The sequence below is a fragment of the Jatropha curcas genome, chromosome 2 (assembly GCF_041381405.1).
Source record: "Jatropha curcas cultivar XTBG-Jc1 chromosome 2, XTBG_Jcur_1.0, whole genome shotgun sequence".
In the NCBI taxonomy this organism is placed as follows: domain Eukaryota; kingdom Viridiplantae; phylum Streptophyta; class Magnoliopsida; order Malpighiales; family Euphorbiaceae; genus Jatropha; species Jatropha curcas.
Genome location: NC_143152.1, coordinates 25,898,856 through 25,912,061, shown reverse-complemented (window position 1 = coordinate 25,912,061; position 13,206 = coordinate 25,898,856). Strand labels below are relative to the sequence as shown.

General features: G+C 27.6%; 1 protein-coding gene across 1 annotated transcript; it reads left to right on the top strand.

Annotated features, from left to right (window-relative positions):
- Positions 1-4,100: 4,100 nt before the first annotated feature.
- LOC105646686 (protein NRT1/ PTR FAMILY 5.6) lies at positions 4,101-9,073 on the top strand. The gene is made up of 4 exons (XM_012232592.4): positions 4,101-4,300; positions 6,959-7,176; positions 7,467-8,014; positions 8,106-9,073. The coding sequence occupies exons 1-4, from the start codon at positions 4,156-4,158 to the stop codon at positions 8,971-8,973; spliced, it is 1,779 nt and encodes a 592-aa protein (XP_012087982.1). The 5' UTR covers positions 4,101-4,155; the 3' UTR covers positions 8,974-9,073.
- The last annotated feature ends 4,133 nt before the right edge of the window (positions 9,074-13,206 follow it).

Genomic DNA, 13,206 nt, shown 5'->3' with positions numbered 1-13,206 from the left:
TGAGAAAAAGATGGATTTGCGTATTTGGTTCACGCTAATTCTGTTTTGCGTAGCACAGGCGTGCTTTATGGCACGGGCTGGGTGTGCTTTAGTCTGGAAGTCTGGCTAGTGAAGCACAGGGTGTGCTAGTGAAGCACGGGCTAATGAATCCCTGAGGCACGGGCGTGCTACCAAGCACAGGCAGGGCGTGCTTGCTTCTGTCACTCCCGCCTAGAATTGTCATGGGCGTGCTAGGCTTGACACGCCCTGATCCCATTTTAGCACGGCCGTGCCTTTTGACACCACCCTGGCCGTGCTCTCTTCTGTCTCTCCTTTGATTTCCTTAGCTTCTAGCACGGTTGTGCCTTCTAGCATGGCCTGGGCGTGCTAGAGGCTAAGTGTTTTGCCTTGTAAAGTTCTTTTCTGCGCCAAATTCCTACAATTTTCTCTTAGATCAAGCGGATTAAGAATCAAGGAAGCTTTGAACACAATTATACTAGAAGTGAATTAAAATCAAATTAAAGTAATAAAAACTTACTAAAATTCTAATAAAAACTATATTAAAAACACTATAAAATTAACACCTATCAAATCTTATCATTTAAAAGATATAAAAATTTTTTATAATTACGTGAGAATAACTGAACTGCAATAAAGTTATTATCGCAGTACACAGACCTTCATTTAGTTATTTCACAATTCCATAACTTTTACAAGAAATGATTATTTTTTACAGCACACTAATACATAACCTAGGACAACCAAGAATGAAAAGAGTTGAAGAAGAGTGAACATCATAACCCCTAATTAATTAAATATTTTATTTTTACCAAACACTTTTATTTTGAATCACTATATAAATAATTAACTATTAAAATTTAATATTTAATCGCCGATACTTATTATAACAGTTAACAACTGCTAAAATATCTGAAATCGCGGAACATGGGGTTTAACTCATTTTAGAAAACCCATAAAGGTAGGCGAAAAGTTCTGAATTTGCCATTGAAAAAACGAAACAGGATATCAGCGTAAAAGTGTTTGTGCTAATTTCACCATCCAGTCATCATAAACCTTTCTTCATGTTTTATTATTTCTTTTGTTTCATCATAACAAAAATAATAATAATAATAATAGTCCAATTTGATTTTGTCACGAAGATAACCAAAAACTTTTGAATGAAGTGATTTAAGTGGCATGGAACTGATGTATGTTATCTGGAAGATATTATTATTGAAACAACATTTTAGTTTATTGACTTTGACTAAAATAAGAAGATGGAAATTAATTTGAGATATTTAAAATTTAGTAATATGTACTATTATTTTACGATGGGAAAAAAATATTATGCAATATGGAATTTGCTTTCTAACTGGATAAGCAAACTGTTGTTTCGGTTTGAATTAAACTGAATTAAAACAAAAAATATACAATTGAATTTTTTACTAGTAAAATTGAATCAGATCGAAGTTGATATCTAAATAAAATCGACCCATTTAGTTTGATCATTTTGGTCATTTTCGGCCATATCAATTTAGTTTTAAGCCTATCTGATTAATTTTATTAAAATTCAGTTGAACCAAACAATAATTTTGATTCAAATCAAATAACTGAGAAACTGAATTTGCCTTATGCAAGTTAAGCGAAATGGATTGATTCGATTTTCAGTTCAATTCATTTGGTGCTTTTGCACAGCTCTACTTTCCAATGGATTTTTCCAAGTGTAATCGATCCAACCTAACTAGACTCAATACCAATAGACTTTATCGTGCTTGCTTCTATATGGATAAATTAATATATATTTGTCAGTTTTTTTTCGGTTAAATACATAAATTCACTTTTGTATTTTCGTTAAAAAATTTTGCGCATTTCAAAATTTTTATATCCTTAAAATTACAAATGTTGGTAACATTAAACACTTCTTCATATTAATAACAACAATTTTAATAATTTTTACTTTTTATATCTGAAATTTTGATTTAATATATGGTTATAACTTTTGAAGCAATAATTTTAACATTTTAATAAATGTTTAAACCATATAACTTTTATCAATCAATATACATTTGAGCATGAAACTTTAATATTGAAGTTTATGGGCATGTAAAAATAAGTTTATAAGAGCAAAAACTCATTTTGCACAAAGATTAAAAAATTAGTAAATAAAAAAAAATTCAGGTAGCAAAACCATTCAATTGAATCAACTCTTTAAATTATTAATTAGGAGTAACTTATAATATCTTTCTGAAAAAATAATTAGGACTAACTTTAATGGTGATTCGAATCTAATTGAATCATACTGATGGAGAATAAGCATGCAAAAACGGATGTGCTTGTCAATTATGCTAATCCCCTCCCTTTTATTATTCATTCCATTAGAAATTGCAGCTTTTTTTTAACAGATAAGGACGGATATTGTGATGGGTAAAACTACTGTAAAATTTTTTTCAAAATTTCTGTATTGGTGCAGAATTTTTTCTCCACCGTTAGATTTAAAATAGATAAATATAAATCATTTGATCTAAAATCAAATGGAATGACTCGATACCTATTTACTAGATTATCAAAAGTATATTTTCGTTTTTTCAATATATCAAAAGTAGTTTATATATATCAACAGTAGTGGATTTATTTTTTATTTAATATATCTAATTTTTTGTTAGTAAACATGAAAGAAATTATTTAATTGTGTGAATTTAAATATTATTTCCAAAATAAATAATTATCTAATATATCAAATTCATTTACTCAAAATAAATTATTTAAAATTTTAATAAAAAACTATAAATTTTTATTTATTTTATTATTAAAATTTTTAGCATGTATTTATGCAATTAAAATTGTATTATATACATGATATCTCATTATCGTGTAATATAACACTTTTAATTAAGAAAACTGAAATTATACAACTCAAATGTTTACTTGAAATTTCGCTCATTTATAATATTTAATTATATAAATAAACCCATGTGTCTAAAAAATTATATAAATCGAACCATATTAATAGAATTTTATTATGTTATTTGAGTCATATAATTAGATATTATTTATGAAAAATAACTTTATATCAAAGTTTAAATAAAAAAGAGAGATTTTAAATAATTTAATTTTCTTTTCATATACATATAGATAATCCAACCATATAAGGTTATCTTTGTTATTCTTTGTTATCTTTTATATTATTTATACAAGAGTATAATAATATGAAGTCAAACCATATAAATATTATTTATATAATATCCTATAATATTTTATTATGTTTTAGTATCACTTGCTTACTCTTGCATGATGATGAGAAAAAAATATCATTTTTAATCCTTATTTTGGAAAATATTATATTTTTTTATATAACATGTTATGAAATAGAAGAGAAATAAAGAAAAAAAAAAGATGTAGTTAAGAAATATAAAAATAAACAAATAAAGTCACAGGTTTTGTAACCTACTATAAAAGATTTTTTTAGGTTTCTATATGCATAATTATTGCAATGTGTACATTATTAAAAATCTATTATGATAATTTTTTTTTCTGAAATAATTTTTATTTCTTAAGTGTTTCAGTCAAACAATTTTCTTTCATCATTTTATACATATTATATATGAAATTTACTTTTAAAAAAATAAATTATTGTATTATATGTATTTTTTATTTTTTTGTGATTACGCATATAATAGCTAGTACGACAATTATAAATATAACAATTCTTTATAATTACATTAATGACAAATGTGGAAGATTACTTAATTTATTTTTTAAATATAAAATTTAGATGAACTTATTAATGAGCCGTAAATTTCAGGTACTGAATAATAATTTGCAAAAAGGAAAAAAAAAAGAAAAAATAATGGAATATCTCGGTCATATTGCATTATGTAGAACAGTATTCATCGAATAATATTATAGGTAGATTACTAAAACTTGAACTTAACTCATTTAGGGAAGATAAAAGACACTAAAATACTCATTTGGAAGAATAAATTAGAATGATAATGACAAGTTTGACCATTTTCCATTTTAACAATAATTGCAAAAAAAGATTTTTGATTCTTTTTTGGTCTTCCACCAAATCCGAAACTCAATGAGTCAACTTGGCAAATCTTCCGCTATATAAGAGGGCCAAGCCAAACTTGCTTTACCCATCAGCTAAATTAGCTTAAACCACTTATATTATACATGCAGAAATTTCACATGGAGCCAAAAGCAGAAACCAGAGCAGGTGATGATGAGAAATGGGTTTCTGATGCTTCTATTGATCATAAAGGCAGAGTTCCTCTCCGAGCTCGCACCGGCGTCTGGAAAGCTTCTCTCTTTATCATCGGTAAGAACTGAGTTGCTCTTCTGTTCAACAGTATTTCATCAACACTTGCCATCTACTCTTTTTTTTTCTAAATCTTCTCTTCAATCATTATTTTTATTATTATTATTATTAAGAAGAAAGTGAAATTAACAGATAAATTATACTATAACCCAACGAGAAATATAAAATATTATAATTAAATTGTTGATATTAATCATAAATTATTTTATATAAAGCCCTTTTCTTTTGGATCAACTTTTTATCTTCCTTTAGAAAAGGGGGTGAAGGGGAAGAAAAGAGAGTATGCAATACATCATAACGTGTGGATTTGTGTCCTTCAACTCCAAGGCCTGTTTTTTTTTTTTTTTTTTAACATTGGAAAGACATAAACCATACAATAGAATTGGATTTCCTCTGCAAGATCAGAAGTTAGATTCCTAGAACAGTGTTTACAGAAAAAGACAATTATAAATCCTAAAGTAAGATTAATTTCATGTTTAATAAATATAAGGGAATTATTATTAAAAAATGAAAAGGTAGAGGCAAATTGGGAGAGAGATTAGAACCCGCAAGTTGAAAATATGCAACGTATATTTATTTGGACTTGGGTCTATCAATACTAAAAAAATTAGTACTATTTAATTAGCTAACTTGTTTGACCCTCTTATATGCCCTTTGTGTATTTAGTATTTAGTATTTAGTCGAGGATGGAATTCTTAAATTAATTCTTAAAAAAGTAAGAATTAGAAAGAATGTAGATTAAATTAATTATGCACAAGAATTGGATGGGCGACAGTTCACTACAGCACTAACTAATAAGTTAGTAGTGTTTTTAATACAATGCATATATTATTCTATATTTAATTTTTTTATATATATATTTACCATTTTTATAATATGTTTGTAGTCTTTTGCTCCCCTGTTTCATTAAAAAAAAAAAAAAAAAAATCTTCTTGTCTCCCACTTTTATCAGAAAAACAAAAAATGTTTAAAGGTGGTTAAATTTTGAATCTTGGAACTCGTTCATTTCACAATAGATACTCAACTAATAAATTATTAATTGTGGTTTGATAGAATGTAAAAATTAAGTTTAATTACAGCCTATAAAATTACATTACCATATAATGATATTTCTTTTTGCATAAATAAATAAGGCATTACTAGACTTATCCCGTCAACTTTAATTTATAAAAAAAATTTGCATATAAAACAAACAAATTACTGTTGAAAAATATAAAAATTTAAGTTAATTCTGACATTATGAATATAAGTTCTTATGTAGTAAACCCATGATTATTTGTAGGATGTTTATATAGAGTAACAAGCTAATATAGCAAATAAGTAATTGCAAGAGCCATTTAAAAAAATAATACATTTTTTAAAATTAGAAAGAAACTGCTAGAGAAATAAGAAAATTATAGAATTTATAGGACTCACTTATACACATTTATTATTTATTAATTTGTCGTTAAATGTAGGACATTCTACATATAAGATTTTCCATAAATAGTTGCAGCACAATATATATACATATCTCATTTCAATCCTATAAGAATGGACAAATAAGACATTAATGACAACCCCATAAGTTGATTCCCAATAGCAAAATCAGTGGAGAAGATTTTAATGTTAAAAAGCACTGTTATCCATTGGTTGGATATGTTTCTTTCTGACTTTTAAATTGTCTTGATTCTTATCCATCTTATCACACTTTTTGCTTTAGGTTGAGACAGCACTCACAGAATATATGGTTGCAATCCAATATCAAGTGTTTAGCTTAATTATTTTACTGCTCTTTTTGTCTACTAAAAAGCTGCAAATTGAAAGTGATTCTTCTTTTACCCAATAATGCACTAATTCAGTGATCATAGGCATCTCTTGAATTATTAGAGTATAACTCCTACGTGAAATTAGTGCTACATCTGCCTTTTATCTCTACAATTATCCTTAATCTTAGTTTAATATGTATAAATATTAATATATAGTATTTGTTACCTGAATCCCATTAATTTTCATTAAGTATATTAACGTATTGAGTCCTCACTTACATGAGAAGTGAGAGATTTCGAATTTAAGTCCTTTCAATTATAAGTATTTTCACCAGTTTAATAAATTTAGAAGAGGATTATCCTGTAGTCCGTAATATTAGATCGTCAAAAAGTTTTAGTCAGTGTTAAAAAAAAAGATGGATTCTATAATTACCAATCACAAGTTGAGAACTTTTGCTCAGTATGGCCTACAACCTACTACTTTTATGAGGTCAATAGGAGTCTATAATAGAGAGTAGAATAGGTGGTATCAAGTTTTTTCCATAACATATTGAATTATACTTACCTACATCAATTTACGAAAGTATTCCTAAATCGGACTAATAAAAATAGAGATTTTTTAAATATTGTTTTCAATTTGTCTTTTTTTTAGTGTATAGTTAAAAATACTCTCGTTTTAATAAAAATTTATTTTTTATAATTCACTAATAGATTTGTAAATTTAGTCTAAATAAGTAAATCACGTATATGTTTGAAGGTAGTATAGTGTTTCTCAATTATGAGTCAAAACCCACTATGAGTTTGCATGATCACAAACCGTAAAAACACAACTAATTTAACTTATTACATTTTATTTTTATGTGCGTATTTATATTTATTTCAAATGGTTGGTTGTCCTATAATTTTGCAGCAATTGAATTTAGCGAAAGGCTGATTTATTTCGGAATAGCAACAAGCTTAATAATATACCTAACAAAGGTGATGCATCAAGACCTAAAAACGGCTGCAAAGAGTGTAAACTACTGGTCTGGAGTGACCACTTTGATGCCTCTTCTTGGAGGGTTTGTTGCTGATGCTTACTGGGGCCGATTCTCCACAGTTTTTGCTTCTACCATTATCTATCTTCTGGTATCTCCGTCCCTCTCTTATATAGTTTATACTCAAAGTGAAAGAAAAAGATAAGGAATTAAAATTTGTATCAAATAAAAGAACATAGAATGACCCAGTAAAGTTTGAAAGAGACCATTAAATTCAAGTTTGGGTTTTTATGATCCATTATGATCACTGTGTCCATTAAAGTCTATCCAAAGACGAGCAATCTTTGATCATGCTCAGAATTTTTTTTAAAAAAATTGTTTATGGAAATAATTCTGCTGCTTACTCTTTTTTTTTTTTTTTTTTTGGTTATTGATTAACAGGGTATGATTCTCTTAACAATGTCCGAAGTTATACCAAGTCTCAAGGCATGTGGTGGTGATAAGTGTCAAGAACCAAGGAAGATTCATGAAGTAACCTTCTTCCTAGCCATATACTTAATCTCCATAGGAACAGGAGGTCACAAACCTGCTTTAGAGAGTTTTGGAGCAGACCAATTTGATGATAATCATACAGAAGAAAGAAAGAAAAAGATGTCATATTTCAATTGGTGGAGTTTTGGGCTTTGCTCAGGACTCTTATTTGGTGTAACGCTCATTGTTTACGTACAAGAAGAGATGGGTTGGGGAGTTGCAGATATTATTCTAACTGCAGTTATGGCTTTTTCATTAGTTATTTTTATTATTGGAAGGCCATTTTATCGTTATCGGGTTCCTACAGGTAGCCCCTTAACTCCATTGTTGCAGGTTCTTGTTGCTGCTATTAAGAAAAGAAGCTTGCCAAATCCTTCAAATCCTGATGAGCTCTATGAAGTACCCAAGTCGCAAATGGATCACCGAAGCAGACCTCTTTACCATACCCAAAAACTCAAGTAATTAATCAAGCTCCTCTCATTTATCTTTTTTACTTCTGGCAAAATTTGAACGTCCTGGTTAGTTATAATTCTAATTATATGACTGCAGATTTCTTGACAAAGCGGCTATTCTAGAAAGCAAAGAAAATGAAGCTGAGAAACAAAATCCTTGGAGACTTGCAACAGTGACTAAAGTGGAGGAGATGAAGCTTATTATCAACATGATCCCAATATGGCTAGCAACCTTACCATTTGGAGTATGTGTAGCACAAGCCTCAACATTCTTTATCAAGCAAAGCACAACATTAGACAGAAAAATTGGTAACAATGGTTTCTTAATCCCTCCAGCTTCGGTTTACTCACTAGCTGCAATTGGCATTTTAATCTCGGTAACCTTTTTCGAGAAAATCCTAGCACCAGTACTAAGAAGAGTGACCGGAAACGAGCGAGGCATCAATATCCTTCAAAGAATAGGAATTGGAATGGTTTTCTCAATTTTGACAATGGTAATTGCAGCTTTGGTAGAAAAAAGAAGGCTAGGTATTATGGAGAAAGATCCATTAAAGGGTTCACTTTCAGTAAGTGTGTTTTGGTTGGCTCCACAACTTCTTATTATAGGGTTTGGGGATGGATTTACATTAGTAGGCTTACAAGAGTATTTCTACGACCAAGTTCCTGATTCCATGAGAAGTTTAGGCATTGCATTTTACCTTAGCGTGATCGGAGCCGGGAGTTTTCTTAGCAATCTTCTGATAACAATTACTGATCATGTGACTGAGAAATATGGAAAGAGTTGGTTTGGCAAGGATTTGAATAGTAGTCGTTTAGATAATTTTTATTGGCTTTTAGCAGGAATAAGTGCAGCAAATTTAATAGTTTATATATGGTTGGCTCGAAGATATTCTTATAAAAATGTGAATAGGAATGTGGCTGTAGCTGATTGCTCTGGTGATGATTGGGCAACCTCAATGCCTTGAACTCAACTAGTGTAAAAATAATTATGACTTAAAATTCCTCTATGTAATATGTAATAGTATGTTATGTTATTTAGTCATGAAGATTTCTTGTGCAATATAATGTGTGCTCGATTACAAAACAATAATAGTTTTAGTATTGAACATTTGTACCAAAAGATTTAAGAGTTATACAATTGGTCCTATTACGTAGGGTAGGAGCCAATTTTTAAAAAAAGAAAAAAGCAAAATTAGCAGCCAATAATAGCCAATCAACCCTTTTTTTTTTTTTTTTTTGGATGATAATATTCAATCTAAAAGTTTATGTTATAATCATAGCCATCGAGCTTTGATATTTAATTTGTTGTTAAAATTATTGATTAGACTTGGATCTATCATTTTCCTTTGTTCTATAACTCTACCTATTTCTACCATTTTCATAATTCTATTGTTAGAGTTGGCATAGCCGAAAGGTAAAGCCATAAAGCAAAAGATTTGAGGTAAGTTGTCGTTTGTGTGTTGTCGGATAGATTGTGTTAGTGAAGCGGAGTTTTGCCATTCGTTGCTTTATTGTCTATTGCATAAAGAGATAAAGTTGAGAAAGAGCACAGACGCACGCATATAGGGTCCAAAGGAGACTTGGCCCATCCAAAAAAAATTCAATTTTTTAGTATTAAAAAATTGAAAAACAAATATTTTAATTTAGCTTCTCATTAATTAAAATTGTAGTTTAGTTCCCTAATTTTTTTGGGTTGGATCCATCCATGATAAAAAGAAAGTGTTTATGTGATTTTTCGCATGAAAATTTAATGGTGGTTTTAAGGTAATCATTCTGTCAATTCGATAAATTTAACTGAACTTTTAACAAATCAAATTATTTTTTGAATTAACTGAATTTAATCTAATTAAATTGGTTGAATTAACTTTTATATTAACCGCTTTGAACTAAAATAATTAATTTACACACCCCTATTTGACAAAATTAAACAAAATTGAACGATTTAATTGAATTAATCAAATTGGTTAAACCATTTACACACCCCTATTTGACTAGAGTTAGGAAATAATGTTTTTGTTTAATCTACTTGTGACATACATAGGGATATCGTATATGGTCAGATTTAGTTTACTTTTGCAGTTATTCGATTAATCAGTTTCAGTTCTAATGTCTGTTTGTAATTTTATAGAACCTTGGTTTCAATGTTTTTAATACAAGTAAAATAAATAATTTTTTACCTAAGAATCAACTATTTGATCAGATTGAATTAGAACAAATCGAATCAATTGGTTTATTTTGATTATTAAATTTACTTTAACATAGTTCAGTTTCAATAAAAAGCGATTTTTTATTTTTACAATTTTATTCAATTCGATTTAATTCAGAATTAATGTATTTGTACCCCTTATTAGCCATACATGTCATGTCGGTAAAGGGATAAGACTTGCCATTTCACCCTGCCACATTCATTGAGGCACATGCGCTCAGTGAAATTAGGATATAGATGAATTAAAATTAAAATACATGGAAAAAATTGAAATGAATTCTTAGACGGTGTATATAACTAATAAGGTTGGCTTAATGTATATTTTACCATGAACTTTTTTTGAATTATTGCAATGTTACCATAAAATCGCCTGTGTTGTATTTGCATCCTAATTATGTCGTTAAATAGCTTACCAAACCAACCTCAATTCTCGTAAGAGTTAGAATACAAGTTTGATCATCGGAAAACGTACTTTATTGGAAGATAAAAAATCTTTACGCTTCTCTTTTCAAGAGAATTATACCTCCTAATTATCCAAAAAAAGAGAACTCATCAAATAATTGTAACTTAGTTATCAGACGCAACCATCTATCAACTACATTAATTAATCAGCTGAATCAAACGGTCATTTTCTCATTCTATGATTTTATGATGCTAAATTATCAATTCAAGACGTCAATTATATACTAAAAATATCATAGTGAAATTTGACATCATAGTCCTTGGTTCCTGCCAGCTTATCAAAGTTAAGGTTTGTTATGAACATGAATTTGATGATCCATTGTCATACATCACCTCCTCATACCTTTTTGTTATCTAATTTTAGTTATAAATGGAGACTTGCCCATTAAAACAAATTTTTTTTAAAAAAAATGTAAAGTCGATATGTTGATGGAGTAACAATATCGATCTGGAATCAACCTTCAACAAGTGCAAGATCCTCAATTGTCTCTTTCGACTACCAAATATGAACGCGTATTGGTTACATGGAATGATTTATGAGCCTGAAATTCATGACAAAATTTGAAGCAGACGCACCAACTTAGGATTTATTCTTATAAATTTCACACATGAACAGCCAAGAGACACCAATTCGGGCATGTGACAAATGTGCCAAGTTCCTAATTTTATTGTTATTATTATTATTATTATTTCTTGAAGATCTTTGAATATATTCTACAGATAATGACTAAAAAATAAGTTTATGAAGGAGATATATTGAAAAGAAAAAGAAAAAGAAAAGAAAAAAAAATACAATGATCGAATATATGACAGCCAGAGAAAAACTCGAATCTTGTAGTTTCATAAAGGAAATTAGTGATTGATGTTGGATGTTGGCGAAGAATTTAGTGACAAGCTTGGAACCCTAAGTTACAGGGAGGGTCCAATCGAGAATCCACAGAGGTGGTAAACACCAACTCATTCTTTGATAGCCCCATTAACTAGAGAGTGCAGAAAAGTAATGTGAGCCAAGATTTTCTTTTGTGGCATATCAAAAAGATTGTAAGAATTGAAAAGAACGATTTCAATTTTAGTATGAGAATATTTTAGTATGCAAATTTATACTCTCTTTTGGGTTCAATTGCTAGCTTGAAAATGACCTTATATTCATAATTTTCATATTTGATATATAATTGGATTGCGACTTGCCAGTTTCAAATATAACTCAATATGGTATGCTAGTAATTTCTAAAACTAAAAGGATTTTGAAAATACCTAATGAAAAAAAAAATCTGAATGTTGACACTTTTATCAATTTTAGCCATTTTTTTAATTTCATCTATCAATATTGTGAATTTAATTGGATTGTGAATTTATTTTTTCATATCAAATATGATATGTGGTTCCATGAGATGTCAGGTCAGTGCTAAAACATCAATCCACTTGGAATAAAAAATTATTTCAAAGAATTTAGTATAAAAAATTATTCAATTTTTTTGTACTTCAAAAATATTAAAAATTAAAAATTTTAAATTATTGTTTTTTTATTTTAAAAATAAAAATTATTATTTTATTTATTTATTATATATGAATTCAATCAATAATAAACATAAAACCTTTTAATTTTTTTTAATATTAGTTCAAAATCAATATGGAGTAATTATTTATGATATATTAATTTTACAATCTCAAATTTTTAATTAAATTAAGATATACAAAAATTATTATTTATAATTAAAATTTTAAATTTTATAAACAAAAGTTTTATAAAATATAAAACTGAAAAGTTGATTTAAAAATTTCGGTCAAATTTGCAAAATTAAATTGAATCGAGCTATAAATATAAATGCCAAAACTTTCATGGTAGAAAAAAAAAATTAGAGATTTAATAATTTTTTTATTTTAAAAATTTTTAGGTATCCGTTTGTTGCAGTTGTTTGTTTTTAATTTTTTATTTGTTAGAAACATAAAACAGTTTTTGGTTACTTATTTCTCAAAACTATTTTTTTTCCTAAAATTATTTTTTCCTTTCTTTTAGTTTATGACGAAGAAATTCTTCCAACTATCAAATCTTTCTCTTATTAAGCCATTAAAGATTTTAGTTAATAATAAAAAAATCTAAAAATCTAAAATCTAAGATAAAATAATTAAAAATATTTCACACTTTTATTTTTAAATTCAAAATTAAATTAACTATCGATTATTATGTATACAATCAATTGAATAAAATATAATATCCAAGTATTATATAAATAAATAATAATAAATGACATTAAATTTATATGGATAGAGAAAATAATAATAAATATAAAAATAATACTAAATAGAGAAGAGATGGAAAAAAAATCATAGAATTTTAATAGAGATAATAAAAATAAGGATTGTATATTTTATATAAATAAATGATATTAGATAATAATAATAATAATAATAATAATAATAATAATAATAATAATAATAATAATAATAATAATAATAATACAACTTTTAAGAAGACAAGTCTTATATAAATGAAAAAAAAAGGGAATGTAGAATACAAACAGAAGGCAGA

Coding starts and splice junctions, on each gene's coding strand:
- LOC105646686 (XM_012232592.4), top strand. CDS start 4,156: ATGCAGAAATTTCACATGGAGCCAAAAGCAGAAACCAGAGCAGGTGAT. Junction 4,301..6,958: donor AGCTTCTCTCTTTATCATCG/GTAAGAACTGAG, acceptor ATAATTTTGCAG/CAATTGAATTTAGCGAAAGG. Junction 7,177..7,466: donor CTACCATTATCTATCTTCTG/GTATCTCCGTCC, acceptor ATTGATTAACAG/GGTATGATTCTCTTAACAAT.